Source organism: Dryobates pubescens, chromosome 22, assembly GCF_014839835.1.
Source record: "Dryobates pubescens isolate bDryPub1 chromosome 22, bDryPub1.pri, whole genome shotgun sequence".
Taxonomy (NCBI): domain Eukaryota; kingdom Metazoa; phylum Chordata; class Aves; order Piciformes; family Picidae; genus Dryobates; species Dryobates pubescens.
The window spans coordinates 17951810-17970211 of NC_071633.1; the positions used below are offsets into that span (position 1 = coordinate 17951810).

The following is an 18402-nucleotide window of genomic DNA, read 5'->3' on the forward strand; positions in this document are numbered from 1 at the left end:
TTGTTTTGAAGGACGAATTTTAGAAGTTGCAGGGGAAAAAACAAATAGAAGGGGGCTCAGACCGCATCGCCGCTGCTCTGGGCTCCGGGGATACGAAACCGCAGAAACCGTGCCTGGGGCTGCAGCAGAATACACCGCAGGGAAAGCCACACTGCGGCTACGCAGCAGCGCTCAGCGCAGCCGGCGCTTCCTGTTCTGACGGGGCGGGAGCTGCTGCCGGCCCCACCGAGCAGACACCCACACCCCGCCCCCGGCAGGCACTGGCGGGTGCCGGGAGGAGCGGCTCTGTGCCGCCCCGGTACCGCCCCGGAAGAGGCAGCGGAGGCGGTGTTTGAGCACCATGAGCCGTGCGGTGACCGTGGCCACCTGTGCCCTCAACCAGTGGGCTCTGGATTTTGACGGCAACCTGCAGAGGATTTTGAGAAGTGAGTGGGGCGGAGGCGTCGGCTCGGTGCCCTCAGAGCTCGCCGGCTGCCGTGGGGAAGGGGCCTCCCCGTCGCGCGTTTCGCCTCGGGCAGCACCGGAGGCGGTACCTGGTTTGTGCTGTCCGATTGCCGGAGCCGCGGGGGCCCGTGTCAAGGGGAGGCCGAGCGGTGCAGGGCTGTCCTGAGCGTCTGGCTGATGTTTAATGCAACCCTTTCCCAGGTATCGACATCGCAAAGAGCAAAGGAGCCCGGTATCGGCTTGGTCCTGAGCTGGAAATCTGGTAGGAGCTTTGCTGGTTGTGCTTTGGGACTTTCCCAGGTACTTACTGAGGAACGGTTGGTAGGAAAATCAGCCATTCAGCACTGTAATGCCCAAAGCATCACTTAAAGCATGTTACTGCAAAGAGAAGTGTAGCTGGAAACACAAGGTTGGTTTCCTTCTCTTGGAAACGTGACTGGAACTGGTAATTTGACCTATTTCAATGAGTCTCCTTGTGGTTCTTTGAATTCTGCAGGCCTCGGCTGCTGCTCCTGCAAGGAAAATCCCAGCAATCCAGAGTTTTGAATGCTGTCCATAGGGATGACCTTGGCAGCACTGCTTTTGCCTGTTCTGTATAAACTGCCCGTGTGGATGGGGTGTTCTGTAGCTGAGGTACTGCTGGTCCCTTGGCTCTGGTGCTGATTTGGCTGATGGTTTTTTTTATGTCTGATGCTTTTCTATGCAGTGGTTACGGCTGCTCGGATCACTATTATGAGTCTGACACCCTCCTGCATTCATTTCAAGTTCTGGCAAAGCTTTTGGAGTCTCCAGCTGCTCAAGATATTATCTGTGATGTGGGCATGTAAGTTTTTCCTATGGATGTTGTAAAGGGGTAGGTGCTCAGGAATGCTGCCTCTGCTGTGTTTCTGGGTAGCAAGGGCTCTGCACTACACCAAACCTTTAATCACATTTTGGGAGCTGCGCTACTTTCCCTTTTAATTACCATGGCTAGGACTGACATGCAAAACACTTTCTGAAAGATAAACTTTGCAAAGATGGAAATCTTTGCTTGGGCCTTTTTGGGAACCTTGAAGTAGCTTTTTTAATTTCATGTGGTGAGATTAGCCACTGGTAACTTCTGCTTTTTATTTTCACAGGCCTGTTCTGCACAGAAACGTTCGCTACAACTGCCGAGTGATCTTTTTAAATAAGTAAGCAGTTCTGTATGTGTTGTGGGATAATCCTTGAGTGTGTCCTTTCAGAGACATGTTTGACCCTTAAGTTTCTCAGTGCTGTGTAGAGTGGTGGAGTTGTCTTCCTATCTACTAAATTTTATAAAAGACAGCTCATGGTTTCCATTATCCCTTTTCCCTTTCTGAATTTGTAGAAACTAAATTTCTACTGCTTCCTGAGAGACCCCAAAAAAACCCCACCAAAACTCTTAAGTCTGCAAACAGGTGCTTTAAAAATCACTTTATGTAGTGGTTGTTCAATATACATCATAACAGGAAAAAGGGTTGGTATTAGTGTTCTTGTTTAGTGTTGCCTAGCTGTACATCAGGTCTTAACTCACCCTTTCTGTTTTGCTTTATGTATTAAGAAAAATTCTTCTGATCAGACCAAAAATATCACTGGCGAATGCAGGAAACTACAGAGAGCTCAGGTGGTTTACCCCGTGGAACAAAGCAAGGTGGGCTGGCTACTGTTCAACTTGGGTTCACAAACCACAGCTTGCTGTTTGAACCACAGCAGGAGGATTGAAATCTCTTTGAAATCAGCAGTGCATCAGTGCTGCTGCAGGGTGAGCAGCAAGACAGAGTCAGCTGAGCTACGTAGCTCAAGCTCAGTTAGAAATTAAGTAAAGTCAGACTAGTTTTGCTGAGCTGGAAGGAAAAGTGTGTCAGAATGAGGCTGCAAGTCAGTGTAGCAGCATTGTTTTCCTTGTGCCCACTTTATAACTGCATGCAGTTCAGGGCTGGAGTCGCTGCACCCTGTTCAGTATTAAACTGGAAATCAGTGTGAAATGGATAAGCTCTGTTGGAATTCAGGATTCAAGCTACATACCTTATGGTGCTGCATAATATACCTGATGCTCATCTCTGATACCATGCACTGATCCTTTAGTCAGAGAATGTTCTGACTTGATGATCTCAGTGAAGTACTTCTGAGAGACCCCTTGAGCATCTGTTCTCTTCAGCCCAGTCAGTACCAGATGAGTGCTGAGTTTCTTGTGTAGTAACACTGCAAAAAAAAAAACCTTTTGTTTCATGTTTGGCTTGCATGGTGTGATCTTTGTTAGGTCTAGTTTGCAGCTAGGATGGAGCATTGTTTACCAGGCAATTCTGAAGCAAGGTGGGACATTGCTCCTTCATAATCTTATCATACACAGTCCTGTAAAGCTGAAATACAATTTCTCTAATCAGTGTTGGAAGGTGACAGAATGTGGAGATGAGAATTTGGGGTTTATGCTGTGATTCACATAATGATGTTTTCACAACCTGTGTACCTGCTTTAGGCAAGTGGAGGAGTATTTTCTACCCAAGATAATCCAGGAGGTGACCGAGCAGGTAAGTTTTTAAAGAACTTCTTAATTCTCCTTGTACCTTGAGCATCTTCCAGATCCAGCAATTGAAATGAATAGGATTTGTGGCATAAAACTGTAGTACACCAAATTCTGCTGTCAGTCATGTTGGAGATTCACAGATTTCAGTGACAGTTCTCAGCTTCATTAAATGAGAGCACAGTTTAACCTTGGCTGATGGTAGTGTCTGGCAGCAAACGGAGTGAATTGTGAATTAGCCTCATTTATTTATATATACAGGACCTTGATTGCCTTATTTTGCTCAACTCTGGTCTGGAGTTTATCTGTGCTTAAGATTAGAAATAAATATGTGTTTTGAGGTTAAAAAAAAAAAGAATAAAAAAATATTTAACTTTCTTGATTCAGAGGTCTAAAAATTAGCCTATTTCCCACGAAACCATGAGTGAGATTCCTAGCGGAAGACGGTCTTGCTTTGTTTAATTCAAAAGCAGTTTTTTCTGCCCTGCAACAAAGCACTGGATCTGAATAGTGTTGACATTCCAACGCAAAATTTCAGCCCAATTCAGTGATTTGCAGTTTAGAGCTTTTTATTTTACTTGCACTTGGTCTAAAATGAAGGAAGCTGCACTGTGATTGCTACTGCGTCACTCACAGAAGTGAGTAGTCCATTTTATGTTTTTCCTTAGACTTGTAGTTAACTCATCAAATGGAATAGATTATTCTAGGACCTGTGTGTAAGGATGTTCTTTTCTTTCTCTCAGGAAACTGTTCCTTTTGGGGATGCAGTGCTAGCCACCAAAGATACCTGCCTAGGGGCAGAAATATGTGAAGAACTCTGGGCACCAAACAGGTAAAGGAGAAGAAGAAATGGACAGGAAACTAAAACATACCCTGGTCCTGCCCTGAAATAAATGAGTTCTTCCTGGTAGTATATCTTCCAGAGAGTGTCAGTGGACTAAAATATAATTAACAACAATAAAGCCATCACAGGAAAGATTTCACTAGGCTAATGTGGGGTGGCAAAGTAAGTTTAGGAACTTAAGTGGAATTCATTTGAAAGAAAAGGTAGGAGAGAAATACAGAGAAGCTGAATGAGGAGACAAAAGAGAGAGAACTCTAGTGTTCCCATTCAGATATTGGTCAGCTTTTAGTTTAACCAGAGGTTGAAATGTCCCCTCTGAACCCATCTCTGTAACTTTCTCTGTTGTCCAAGTGACAGCTGTTGTGTATTGATCAATTTTTGTCTAGCAGTTATAATCTCCTGTTTGTCCCAGGTCTGTGCCTTGTCTTTAAACTTTGAGAGTATTCTTAGGTCCTTTTATGTTATTTACTTGATTCTTTTTATCTTCAGCTTTGATGAATTCCTCCAAAGCATTCCACTGAACAAACTGAGCTCTCTTGTATTTGACAAGCTAGAGCAGAGGCTTCTAAGCAACATCACTTTGAGATGTCTCGATTATTTTTTTTAGCTGTTAGCTTAAACCTTCTGCTTTATTTTTGAACAGACAGCACATAAATACAAGGCAGACAAAAACAACAATAGGAGCCCAAGGGAAAGCAAAGACTGGTGGCCTTAAGCAACATTTCCTGATGTTGTTTTAGTTCCTGTTACAATATAAAGTTCTGCCCAGCCACAAAGAGCAGCTCATTCACAAAGGTCTGACGTGGAGTGGGGGTGGTGATATGGCTGTGGAGAAAGCTGCTGTAGTTAAGACAAAACAAACAGAATGTTCCTGATGTGTTTCCAAATCTCCCTCTTACAGACCTTAATTTCCTTATAACTGCAGATGTGGGGTTGTGGTATTTCTGTCTTTTGACACTGGAAAAAGAAAAGAAAGGTCCTGTTCTCATGGTTGTGGGTTACTAATGCTTTTAGATTTACTATGAGAGAAGGAAAATGGGATAACTGACTTTGCAAGAGTACCTCCACGTTGCCCTTTCAGACCAAGGCTGTCCTAGTCTCTCTTTGCAACCCAGGCTTCTGTAGGATAAAGTAGGTAGCATTTCATGTCAAATAGAATGAGCAAAAGCCCTTCTGCCCTCTGTAGTCACTGTAGGTTTGTTGACAGAAGAGTCAGGCACTGCAAGAGAAGAGATGTTTTGGAGATTCCCTTCCTTGTTTGAGCTAAGGCATGCAGAAAACTGACAGCACCATAGCTGGTTTTATTTGCCACTGGTTTGAAGTGATACCTGCAGTGTTCACAGCATAGTATTGCCAGCTGGATGGCTTTTTCTGCCTCTTGCTTTGACAGCCCTCATATTGAAATGGGTCTTGATGGTGTGGAAATTTTCACTAACTCTTCAGGGAGTCACCACGTGCTGCGGAAGGCTCACACCCGAGTGGATTTAGTGAACTCTGCCACAGCAAAGGTATACACTTGGAAAAAAATACATTTTGGTTTTGGTTATGGGCCCAAGTTTTCTTACTTAAAACACATTTTTCTCCTTTGGAGGTTTTATTTATTTTTTTAAAAAAATATTTAGTTGGTAGACTGCAATCCTGTCTAGCAGTGATGGAACAAGCATGAAGAAATTAATGTGCCTTACACTGTGAAAAGTGTTGAATTTGTCCAACTGCTTTGTGATTGCAACATGGGAAGCTTTGCTTGTATTTAACAGTATTTGCTCTGTCCTCACATAACACAACACAGCTTCTGTCATTATCTTCCTGCTTTTCTCAAGCTCACTTTGAATGTAGAATTTCATTGTAGAAGTGCAGCCCAGGGAATTACTCCTGTTAATAACAGAAGATTCCTGTCCCCCAAGAGTGTGAAAGGGATGGGCCTCACTTAATATGTTTACTTATGTACATGCTTGTTTCTGCTGTGTGTAGAATCATGGAATGGCTCAGGTTGGAAGGGACCTCAGAGCTCATCTATTCCAACCTTCCTGCCATGGGCAGGGACACCTCTCAACTAGACTTGGTTGCTCAAGGCCTCGTCCAATCTGGCTTTGAACACCCTCATCCTCAGCCTCCCTGGGCAGCCTATTCCAGAGTCTCAGCACTGAAAAACTTCCTAAGATCCAGTCTGAGTATATCACATGCAGAGTACTTTTTCAAATGACAAGGAAGTCCCAGCTGTAAATCAGTCACAGTGTGAAGACAGAGGAAGATTAGAAGGAGGAGAGGGACAGAGAAATAACTTTTTGTCTTTAAGCACTCTTTCAGGTGCTATATTCTGAAAAGTGTATTTTTTTTCTCTGCATGTTTCCTTTCCTCCCAGAATGGTGGAATTTATCTTTTAGCTAACCAGAAGGGCTGTGATGGTGATCGGCTGTATTATGATGGCTGTGCCATGATTTCCCTGAACGGAGAGACTGTTGCCCAAGGATCCCAGTTCTCACTTGATGATGTGGTAATGTGTTCAACCTATAGCTGCTAGGTACAGCTGGAATTAGAGTCATAGAATATAGAATGGTCTGGCTTGGAAGGGACCTCCATAGGTCATCTAGTCTAACCCCCCTGCAGTCAGCAGGAACATCCTCCACTACAGCAGGTTGCTCAGAGCCTTGTCCAGCCTCAACTTGTATATCTCCAGGTATGGGGCCTCAGCTATCTCCCTGGGCAACCTGTTCCAGTATTCCACCACCCTCATAGTAAAGAACCTGTTCCTAACATCAATCTAAATCTGCTCTTCTCTCATTTCAAACCATTACCCCTCATCCTATCACTGCAGGCCTTTCGAAACAGTTCCTCTGTAGCCTTCTTGTAGCCCCCTTTCATGTACTGGAAGGCTGCTATTAGGCCTCCCTGGAGCCTTCTGTAGGCTGAACAACCCCAGATCCCTCAGTCTGTTCTCCTAGCAGTGCTGCTCCCAGTCCCTTGATCATTTTTGTGGCCCTCCTCTGGGCGTGCTCCATCAGGTCCATGTCCTTCCTGTTTTGGATATTATTGGACAAATGTATTAGACAAATTAGTAGGGCTGCATTTATGCTCAGCCTTTTCCAGACATTCCAGACACTGGGCTCAGCCACCTGACAAGTGCTGTAAACTTGTGGTTCATGTATGTCCTGATGTACCCAGGGAAGGGAGCCAGCTGTGCTCACTTGGTGATGCAATAATTCTGCTGAGTCAGGAGTGACTTGTGAAGTGAGCCTCAAAGTCTGTGTTGAAGAAAATTGAGTGCATTCTTCTCCAGGCCTGTCAGATATTGTTTATCTGCTTGTGGAGAATCAGTCTAATGTTGAATGTCTTTCCACAGGAGGTGCTGGTTGCCACTCTGGACTTGGAGGATGTTCGGAGTTACAGAGCAGAGATTTCCTCTCGGAACTTAGCGGTGAGAGTTCTTTCTGGAGCTCAGCTTTGTTAGTTCTGCCAACTTTGAATGGCTACTGATTTTTCAAAGTACCTGCATGTCTTTCACAATATTCTATAGGTCTGCTGTTCTCTAGCTATATGACACAACCTTAAAATTGATGCCTTCCCAATTCTTCTGTACTATTGCTTAGGCAAGTAAAGTGAATCCTTATCCCAGGGTGAAAGTGAATTTTTCCCTGTCGTGTTCTGATGATGCAGCTGTACCTACTTGCACACCAATCCAGTGGAGACATCACAGTCCTGAGGAGGAGATCAGGTAATCACATACTGAATCTGTTGCTTGAAAATTATTTTGATTTAAATAAGCCAACAACAAAATCAAAACTCAAACTATAAAAAGAGATAAGCAGAAGATCTCATTTACAGTCATTTATTTAGATGTAAATTATATTTCAATATTCTATTTAAATGAGAATGTATATTCAAATCACATGTTTACATTTGAAATTCTATTGAAATTCTAAATGATGTGTAAATTATAAATGCTGTTTAAATTAGGGATTAAATTGCATTTAAATTAGATTTATATTTGTTTGTATTGAAGGAAAGTGTCCGATTGTGAGCCCACAGTATTTACTGTTGACTCGGTTAGGTCTTGTTCCATAACCCTCTTGGAATAAGCATATTCTGTAATTTCAGCCTTGGTCCTGCGTGTTGGCTTTGGGACTATCTAAGGCGTAGCAAACAGGTAAGAACAACTGAGTTTGTTCCTTGCTTTGGCAGAGGGACCCCCTTCTGTGCCCCAGGGACAGCTCACTGCTGTCCTGTGCTGCAGGGACAGCACACTGCTGTCCTGTGCCGCGGAGACAGCTCACTGCTGTCCTGTTCTCCTGTTCATACAAAGTGAGGCTAGGCCTAGGTGCAAGGTTTGAGTTATTCACGGGTAGCTCATGCAGACTTAAACCCCCTATGCAGAGTGTAGCTTCAGTGTGCTCTTCAGACCTTCCTCTAGGAACCTTGCTGTCTTTGGAAGCAGCATTTTGGCTTGCCCAGTAAAGGGAATTAATTTTCTTCTGAAACTCTGTTTTCTTGAGGAAGTAAAAATATTCTAGTGGCATAATGGAGGTGTTCAAAATAAGCAGAGTGAGATGAAGGAGTAATTCAGCTTCATAGTGAAATATATGTGAAAATTTTAATTCTTTTTGTTAGCTCTGCTGTTTTACTAAAGGGCAAAGACTCACTGGAAGCTTTTGTAGCCAAAGAGTGTACTCTGACTACTTGTTTGATTATCCAGTCAATGTGAGTTCAGGAGGGTTTGGTAGGTCTGGTCTGTTTCCTCCAGCAGGACATAAGCAGACTTGAGCAATGCATGTGGGATTATTTTGCAAGGGTTTGCCAATGTTTCTGAATGCTACAGTATATCTTTTCCTGATTTTGCTGTTTGGAACATCTTCCTTGCTGTGTTTTCAAGGCAGGATTTCTCCTCCCTCTTAGTGGTGGAATTGACAGCTCTGCCACAGCTTGCATAGTGTACTCCATGTGTCACCAGGTTTGCCTGGCAGTCAGGAATGGAAGTAAGTAGACATGTGTCTGACTAGCCACGTGTACTAGTGCTTGTGGACAAGTTCATGTTAGCTGGTGCAATAGATGCAATGGTAGGGTCTTGCCCCATTGTTCTTTGTGTCACTTCAGAAATGCAGCTAAAAATGTGCATCCAGATTTCAGGTTCTTTGAAGTGAATTTATAGTTTTCATTTGGTGTTTAAGAATTGGATGTGGAACTCAAACTCTGTCTAGAGTTGCTCACCAGTGACAGGACAAGGGGTAACAGGCACAAAGTTGAACATAAGAAGTTCCATCTAAACATGAGGAGGAACTTCAGTAATTTAAGGGTGCCAGGGCACTGGAACAGGCTCTCCAGAGAGATGGTGGAGTCTCCATCTCCGAAGACACTCAGAACACACCTGAATGTGTTCCTGTGAGACCTGCTCTAGGTGAGCCTGCTTTGACAGGTGGGTTGGGCTCAATGATCTCCAGAGGTCCCTTCCAACCCCTACCATTCTGTGATCCTGTGTTACTCAAAATGTTGGCTGCTGTAGGTTGGGGATTTCAGTTTATCATGAGAGTTTTCTTTCTGCTCAATTCAGCACTATAAGAAAAAAAAGCATGGTTCAAGCTCTTAAACTGGCTTTAATCAGACTACATGCATTTAGCTGAGCCTTAAGACATAATGGATCCTATTTCTTAGGAAGTTTCTTTAAGGGATAGAACCAAAGGATTTATGTATCTTTTATTTGTAGAAGAAAGGATATTTGGGGAGTTAGATGGTGGAGGGGCAGTGGAATACAAGAAATAAAAGAGATTTGCATATTCCAGATAGCAGGAGCACCACAATTTCCACTGCTGTTGTGTTTCCCTTGCTCTGTCCACAGATGCAGAGGTGCTGGCTGATGCTCGCAGGGTTGTGAACGATGAGACCTACGTCCCTGAGGATCCAAGAGAACTTTGCAAGCGTGTCTTTACCACTTGCTATATGGCCAGTGAGAACTCCTCCCAGGATACCTGCAACAGGGCTAAACAGCTGGCTGAGCAAATAGGCAGGTACAGGTGGAAAAGTGCTAGGAATAAAATGATGTTCTGGCAAAGACTTGCATGTAAAGCTTCCAAACTCTTAAAACAGGGAAAAACAGGAGAGGGGCAGTAGGTGTGGTAAGCAGGAGTATTGCTGCCATGAAGCCTGTCAGTGTGAGGCAAACTTAGAAGCATTTGTTGAAGGGCATGGAATTTGGAAAGAGGCCCTGGAAGGTGTTACTCTTTCCTAAGTTTTTTCCTACCAGATCTGAGATGGCAGCAGCCTTAAAACATCATTTCATAGAGTGTGGGGGGGTGTTGTTTATTTTAAAGGCTATTTTATGGAGTCAAATTGTGCTAGCTGAGTCACTTCTGCTTGACTTCTTCTCAGCTACCACATCAACCTGAACATAGATGTGGCTGTGAAAGCTGTTGTGGGAATTTTCAGCATGGTGACAGGTCGAACTCCCCGGTTTGCTGCCTATGGAGGGAGCAGCAGAGAAAACCTGGCACTCCAGAATGTACAGGTGTGTTTCATGTAGGCTGCATCAGGTCAGACCCTTGGTTTGGTTGGTTTGGTTTTTGTTTTGTTTCTGAAGGAGTATGAAACAGTAAAGCAGCAAAATGGGCCCTCCCCTTGAGCTGCTGTGAAAACCTGATCTTGTGGTGTGTCCCTGAAGATTCCTGGGCTTCCAGTAGCTGCTTCTCTGCAGCAAGAAATCTATGATCCCACATAGATTCATTCATGGAAGGGTTTAGGTTGGAAGGGGCATTAAAAGATCATCTGCTTCCAACTTGGGAGGAGTTATTCTGCTTTGTAGATTTGCTGTATTCTTCATTTTGTTTTGCAGGCTAGAATAAGAATGGTCCTTGCCTACCTGTTTGCTCAGCTGACACTGTGGACTCGTGGGATACCAGGGGGACTTCTGGTGCTAGGATCAGCCAATGTGGATGAAAGGTTGGTGAAAGATAGAAATCTAAAACAAGGCAAACTGGGAACAAGTCACTGCGTTTCCTTGCAACTCTACCAAATCCCAGTGGAGATTATTAGCCAGAAGAGATAACAAGCTAAGAATGCACTGGAAACAGTGAAATTAATGAAAATAGCAGAGTTGGCCCAGATGGGAAATGGTGGACTTTTCCGAAGTGTAGCCAAAGTGTTGTCACAGTTTTCCAGTAAAATATTCTTTCCTTAGCTGTTTGCAGTGGAACTTGCCTGTGCACTTACCAGGTTAACTATCCAGCCTGATATTTGTTGGAATTTCAGCTGGTGCATTATGTATCAAGTTGTGACCTTTGGGTTGAAAACCAGATTTAAAAAATATGGGGGACTGTTACTAAGAGCTGACTATTTAAGGATTAAAGCAATCCCCTTGAGCTTGTGGGGCTGCTAACCTCTATAAAGCTGTGAGAGCAGCTGATTCTGTGGGTGTTTTGGTGGTTTTATTTTTCAGTTGGTCAGGACAGCATTTGAACTGTTTTGCATCAAATATATTAGGTTAGAATCATAGAATTGTTAGGGTTGGGAGGGACCTCAAGGATCATCCAGGTCCAAATCCCCTGCCGTGAGCAGGGACCCCTCTCACTAGATCAGGTTGCTCAGAATGAGCATGGGCTCGAATCGTTTCAAGGGTTGTCTTCCTCCTCCTGGCAGTTTCATGGCTTTAGAGTAGCCCTGCTGCAGGTGACCATGTTTGTCCATACATACAAGCACATCAGCCATGTGCAGGCTGTTTCTCCCTTTCTGCAGCACAAATGGTGAGGTGTTACACTGCTGTTCCATCAGTGTCTACCTCTTCCTCTCTTGCTCAGTCTCCGTGGTTACTTGACCAAGTACGATTGCTCCAGTGCTGACATCAATCCCATTGGTGGCATCAGCAAAACTGATCTGAAGAATTTCATACAATATTGCATTGAAAATTTTCAACTCACAGCCCTCAGAAGGTGAGTGCTTGATGCAGGGAGACTTGGTGGCTGTATTTGTGTGCAGCATTCTGTGGACTCCAGGATTTGGTTTTCTCTGCTAGCAGAGCTAAGCTGCAGTAATGTTGCAAATGCTGATAAAGGAAGGCATTCTGCACAGCCCTCTGCTCTTAAACGTTGTGTATCCTTACACAGTGTGAACTGCTGGGTGCTGAAATGCTGCCAGTCTTAAGAGTTACTGTAGGCAAGCATTGGTGTTAGTTCCACTGAAGGAAGTGCTTAATGCTTGTGGTGTAAAGCATTGCTTTTTAAACCTGGCACAACCTGCAAGCAGCACCTCTTTCGAGTTCCCTAGCCCTTCAGCAGCTCATGCCCTGAGAAAGCTTGGAATAAAGCATTTGATTTTGAACAAACCAGACTGAACAGCATCTGATTTTTTTCCCTCCTTCTTACAGTATCATGTCAGCTCCCCCCACGGCAGAGTTAGAGCCTCTGGTGGATGGACAAGTGGCTCAAACTGATGAGGTAATAGGCAGTGACTTTAAAATGCTCTGGTAAGCTTTAGCCCCAAATCTGTGTTTTGTCCAGTAACTCTTTTTTTGCTCTTGAATGTAGCTGTGCTTATTGGCAAGCATGTCATCAACAGTCATAAAGCTGCTGGTGAGGCACTAGTATCCTACACCAGCCTTACCTGTATTGACAGCAGTTTCCAAAACAGCAAATTAACTATTTTTTTGGGAAAGATTTTATATTTGGGACACTTAGAAGGATGGATGTTTTGAAATGCAGTTTGTTGTGAATTTTCTTCACACCAAACGGGTCAGTCAGGGGATATTGCTGTTAAAATGACTGCTGGCAAAACCCTTCCTTCTCCCCTCTCCCTTCTCTGCTCACCACTTGGGTGAGGACTGGTGAGCCTGACAACTGCCTCTGGGGACTGCTGGATATGTAACTGTTTGATTTGGTAAGACCTCACCTGGATTACTGCATCCAGCTCTGGAGCCCTCAACACAGGAAGGACATGGACCTGATGGAGAGGGTCCAGAGGAGGGCCACAAAAATGATCAGGGGGTTGGAGCACTTCTGCTATGAGGACAGGCTGAGGGAACTAGGGTTGTTCAGCCTGGAGAAGAGAAGGCTCTGTGGAGACCTAATAGCAGCCTTCCAGTACCTGAAGGGGGCTACAAGAAGGCTGCGGAGAGACTGTTTGCAAAGGCCTGCAGTGACAGGACAAGGGGCAATGGTTTCAAATTAGAGAAAAGGAGATATAGATTGGATGTTAGAAACAAGTTCTGCACCATGAGGGTGCTGGAACACTGCAGCAGGTTGCCCAGGGAGGTAGTTGAGGCCCCATGCCTGGAGAGACTCAAGGTGAGGCTGGACAAGGCTCTGAGCAAGCTGCTGTAGTGGAGGATGTCCCTGCTGACTGCAGGGGAGTTGGACTTTTGGAGGTCACTTCCAACCCCTACCACTGTGTGATTTCTGTGTCTGTCTGTTTGACCACTGGCAATGTCATGTTGGTGTTACCTTGGGTTATTGTAATTGCTCCATGAAACCGCTTCATTCTAATTTGCTTAATTAAGACTTTCTGTGACTTCCTCTGTGTGTGATTTCAGGTGGACATGGGGATGACATATGCAGAACTCTCAATCTATGGCAAATTAAGAAAAATTGCAAAGGCTGGACCATACAGTATGTTCTGTAAGCTGGTTAACATGTGGAAGGAAATCTCTACTCCAAGAGAGGTAATACACACACAAAAAAACCCCAAACCCGAATCATCTATGTAATGTCTTTGCCAAAACAGAGTATGTTTGGAGAGAAATCAAGCACAGCTCCATTAAACTGAAAGAGAGAGCTTAGTTATTCTGTGTTTAGAGATAGTTCTACAGAATATGCTGGAAGAACGGGTAGGCATCTCTGAAATGAAGGGAGCTTGTTGTCCGTGGTGAACGTTGTTAGAATAGCAGTTGGGTAATTTGAAAACAATTACTTCAGAGCTATACCTGCAGGGGGAAACTGTCTTCTGAAATAACATGGCTAGCTACTCTAGAAGCCTGTGGTTATGTATTCTGAGACAGAAAATGGCTCTTGCTTTGCCACACAGTCTGGAGGAGTATCTGCCTTGCTGTTAGGCAGTTCTTCCCTTCTTGCACAGAAAGGAAAAGCTTTAGATTGTCACCTGAACTGCAGGGGCTAGTGCTTGCTGTTAGGTTGTTTTTCTTTACAAGGCACTTCTTTACTGGTGAGTGATGGGTGCAGAGACCAAGGTGGTGTCTGAAAATGGTCCTAAATGCCTCTTCCAAGCAGGATCATCCACACTGACTCATACCAGTAGTGGCAGATAATGTATGTAAATGTTGACAGGAAAAATGGCTGCGCAAAGCTGGAACACAGCCTCCAAAATCCTCTTCTCTACATTTTATAAACACTGAGGAACTTCATCTAATCCAAAGCTATATTCTTTGTACACCAGGTGGCATCAAAGGTTAAGCATTTCTTCAGGATGTATTCCATGAACAGACATAAAATGACCACTCTCACTCCTTCCTACCACGCTGAAAACTACAGTCCAGATGACAACCGGTTTGACCTGAGGCCTTTCCTTTATAACACCACGTGGTCCTGGCAGTTTAGGTGCATAGACAAACAGGTAAATGCCCTCTGCTGCTTCTGTGTGCTCATGTTTAAAGCCCTTGCAGTGGGACAAGCCCAGCTGCAGTGCATCTCCAGCAAAACACACTAGCTACTAACTACTACTACTCTCTTATTTAGGAGAATTATTTAACACTGAACTAATTGTGATTGTTCTTTTCACATGACTCTAAGGGTAAGAGTTCTCTGGTTTCAGGGTAGGCTGTTTTGGTGTTGCTGTTAAGTATGGCTTGTCATATCCCTGGGAAAGTAAGGAGAGAAGAGAGACCCAAAAGAGTATATGTACTGAGGCCAGAAGCTAACAGGTGTGCCCATGCTCATGGCGTCTTGCGCTGATGCAGAGAACAAGCTTATGTGTTTCAGTTTCAGTTCAGGACCTGTCTGAAAGGATCTGTTTAATTGCAGGATTAAGGCTTGACCTACATCTGTGTGGGAAAAGCCTGCAAGAGGCAGCAATTCATTATGAATGATTCTCCCACCTGCCTCTGCAACAATTCCTTTCTTGAACCTTCAGCTCAGTTGACTCCCAAACACGTGTTTGCTCAAATACAGCAACGGCAAGGTTACAGTGCTCAGTGTGAGCCCTGTGAGGTGTGGAGGCCTTGAGACCCAGGCTGAGGCTTTTTGTAGTTTCAGTCACACCTTCAGTGTTGTTTTAATGCATTTTTTTTAATGGCAAAAGCGCTGGGCTGAAGACTTTTAGCACCTTGGAAGTGTTTTCTGCCAGAGATTTTTACACCTCAGTTACTTTTAAGAATATGTTTATATATGTAATAAAATACTAATTCCCTCATCTGTAAAGTGCCAGACATGCTGAAATCATGTTTTATTACCTCGAAACCTAGGATAAAAGCTACCATGTGCAGTGCTTTTTTTACAGCTCTGGATGGTGAAGTTTTTTCCATCATTTGGGACCTTTCCCACTGAAGTTCAGGACAAAAGTTCTTTTGGCCTCAGTGAGAGCTGGGTAAAATATTTGTCTAGGATCTGGACCAAAATGTAATCATTTTATGCTTACAGTAAATGTGATTAAGATTTATTTTTCTTTTAATGATCCAGGTTATTATTGCACTTTGTAACTAGGTTTGTAGGTACCAGCAGTTGTGCTGTGCAAGGGTACTAGTCATTGCAACCTACTCCTGGGAGTCAGGTTTGGGGAAGAATCTGTTACACTAGCCTGAAGTGATTGAGTTCAGCAGTAATCTGAACTGGTAACTCATTGTTATGGGTAGCTTTTTGCAAGACTGGAAAACAGCAGCTGGCAATAATGCCAGTTAAACCTGCCCTGTTCAAGAAAGGGGTTACTGTAGGGGTTTCCACTTACTGTACAGATTGTAATTCAGAAGACAATCACTCTCTAGGCCAATGTCTCGCTGATAATTATGCTCCTGGGACTTAATCTGCACTTGAGGTTTTCCTGGCACAGTAACAGGACTGTGAAAATAAGGCAGAAAGTCTAAATGAGATGGAAAGCACCTCGAGTTAGGTAATGCCAGGTTTTCCCTTGGAAGAGTCATGTTACAGCTCAAGCTCATTTGGGAAGGGAAACAGTCTGGAGTGCTAATGATATAGAAATCTGGATTTGTGGAAAGTACTTCTCTACTTTGGATGTTTGCAGTGTAGTCAATTCCACTCCTTGAAGTGCTGAATTCTCTCTGCATTTGCTGTAGAAGGAATAGGGGTAAGAGGAAGTTGAGATCATAGTATTTGCTGGGAATTGCCAGGTTTGCCCTTGGAGTTTTGAAGTCATTCAGCTCTACCTAGCTGGAGGCTCCACCTGGCTGATGAGATTTCTAGTGGTTTACAGCAACCCTAAGAAGTGCAGTATCATTGTCTGAGGTAAAGGGTGTGCATTCAGAGCATGCATTTTAACAGTTTCTAGGTGCCAAAATGTTCACTGGGATTTCTGTAGCTGGCACAATTTGCAGGAGGTGTGGCACAGCTCAGAAGAAAGGTGGCACACCTACCCCCAGGGATTAGCTATCTGCTTTTCCCAGTGCTTACTGGTCACACCACAAGATTAGCTGCTTTTGGTAAACCCAAAAGATTATCAACCCAAGTATCTTTGTGTGTCTCTTTCATAACCAGTGGCAGATGTTGAAGGAAGAACCTAAGAATAGGGAATTTATAATATGACCTTCCCTGCTGTCCCCACAGATTTGGGGAGCATAGAACTGAATTTTCCAGAGATTGAGTGCAGAACATTGTGTTAAGTTTGTGCTCTTGATCTGTCCTCCATGAGTTTATGGACTCCTTTCTGAAACTATTCACAATATTAGTCCTAACAACAGCTTAGCTGAATATAAGGTAATTCCTTTTCTTCACAACAGCGAAGGTCAGTTACATAAAATTCTATGTGTGCATGAAAAGCATTTCCTGTGTTTGTTCTAATTATTCTAGGCTCTCTGGTAGGGGCAGGGTTCCAGATTATGGCCTGATCTGATCTGACAGCTCCCTCCCTGTCACTCCTGGCTTCTAGAATGGTTTTGGTGCTGTTTTACTCCTTGGTCAGCCAAATTAAATTACTAAACTGACAGAAAACTGGGAAACTGATGGGAGCATGCCGCTGAGGGGAGGCTGTGGGGTGGGTGGGAAGAAAGTTTGACCTGTTTTGACTGTAACTAACACCCTGTTCAGCTCAGTTGTCCTCTCCTGCATATCCCACTGTCAGCTTCTGGTAAATCTGAGCTCCAGACTGTTCTGTGACGGAAATCTGAACAGGCAGGAGACATTCAATGCAAACTTTCACTGTTGAATCAGTTTCCTTTTCACTTGCAGGTATCCAAGCTAGAAAAAAAGGAAGGAGTTTCTCTAGCTGGAGATGTGGACTGATTTGCTGAATTAAGTCTGGTGGTCTGCTAAGCAGAATGTTCAAAACTGGAGCATTCTGTGGTGAGGAACAGAGAGGAACCAAACAGCTGTTGAGATGAGCATTGTAAATGGCATTGTAATCAGGTCTCTCTTTTTGTTTTAATTGACTCCCTGTTTTGTTCCAAATACACTGAAGCCGTCGTTTGGCTAAGGAATAATTTATGAAGGATTTTCTTCAACTACTTGAGTTAATTGCCTTTAATTAAAACCACTTGGATAAGCCCATCAATCATAAATACAGGGTAGTCTTGTGAAAGTGACAACACACACAAATAGTAAGTTTGGTTCTAATAATTTGGACCTGATTTTTGAGCAACATTCAGTATAAAATGGTGACAGGTCTGGCATGTGCTGTTGGGGGGACAAAACCTCATTTCACCTTGCAATAAACTTGTAATTTTATAATGCTAATTGGCTCAGTTCTTACTTGACACATTTTTTATGTATCCACATGATGTGTAAGACTCTGCTACATATTTGAAAGCTTCTTCTGTATTTTGTTTTCTTCTTGAAGTTATTCTCTGTCCTGACGATCACAGAATAGGAAAGAAGAAAGCATTTGCTTCTGTTCAAATACAAAAGACAGCAGAAATAAATCAATGTTTACAGGTGCTTCCTGTTACTGTGGTTACCCTGTTTCAGACACCTACCAAAAGGACACTCCTGGTTCCAGCATGTGTGCAAGTTGCATTTTACTTCTTAGCTGCTACTGCTGAGTACAGATTGCACCACCACCACCTCTCCCCACACTTTCCTTTTACCTAGCTGAAATTTTCACTGTACTGGTTTCTGGCTGATGCCTCCAGTTCAGCTGTTTTCAACAGTGGACTTGAGAGTGGAAAATAACGTGCGGCTGGTGCCACGTTTTACAGCTATGTTAAAGGTGACCGCGACCGAACCCAGTGTTGGAGGTGCGGCCTCAGCAGTGCCGAACACTGGGGCCGATCGCAGCCCCTGCCCCACGAGCTCTGGCACAAGTCTGCCGGGGCACAGCTCATTGCCCGCAGCGGGCTCCAGGCCGGGGAGCGGCGGCGGAAGGAGCGCCGGACCCGGGGCAGCAGCGGCGGGAGGAGCTCCGCTCCCGTTCGCTCCCGCCCTCCCCCGCAGCCGGTCACGTGCAGCGGGCGGTGTCGCTCCGGGCGGGCGCAGCTCTCCCGCCCCGCCTCCGCTCCCGTCCC

At 44.3% G+C, this 18402-nt stretch overlaps 1 protein-coding gene across 3 annotated transcripts; it reads left to right on the forward strand.

Moving 5' to 3' along the window:
* Positions 1–314: 314 nt before the first annotated feature.
* NADSYN1 (NAD synthetase 1) lies at positions 315–17580 on the forward strand. Of its 3 annotated transcripts, none has more exons than XM_009897449.2 (21): positions 315–425; positions 646–706; positions 1151–1267; positions 1563–1616; positions 2006–2095; positions 2921–2972; positions 3709–3797; positions 5200–5317; positions 6172–6303; positions 7150–7224; positions 7397–7521; positions 7905–7953; positions 8677–8779; positions 9637–9805; positions 10167–10302; positions 10627–10733; positions 11588–11719; positions 12154–12223; positions 13315–13443; positions 14175–14351; positions 17132–17580. In XM_009897449.2, exons 1-21 carry the CDS (start codon positions 341–343, stop codon positions 17183–17185), a joined length of 2124 nt encoding a protein of 707 aa, XP_009895751.1. In that variant the 5' UTR covers positions 315–340; the 3' UTR covers positions 17186–17580. The 3 variants fall into 3 exon arrangements, with proteins under 3 accessions (XP_009895751.1, XP_054027558.1, XP_054027557.1); XM_054171582.1 differs by having other exon boundaries at positions 366–425; positions 646–744; XM_054171583.1 differs by lacking the exons at positions 14175–14351; positions 17132–17580 and having other exon boundaries at positions 12154–12252; positions 13315–13437.
* Positions 17581–18402: the final 822 nt, after the last annotated feature.

Excerpts from the sequence above, each read along its gene's own strand:
- NADSYN1 (XM_009897449.2), top strand. The coding sequence starts at position 341 with ATGAGCCGTGCGGTGACCGTGGCCACCTGTGCCCTCAACCAGTGGGCT. Across the intron at positions 2,973-3,708 it reads TCCAGGAGGTGACCGAGCAG|GAAACTGTTCCTTTTGGGGA; the intron begins GTAAGTTTTTAA and ends TCTTTCTCTCAG. Across the intron at positions 7,954-8,676 it reads ATCTAAGGCGTAGCAAACAG|GCAGGATTTCTCCTCCCTCT; the intron begins GTAAGAACAACT and ends TGTGTTTTCAAG.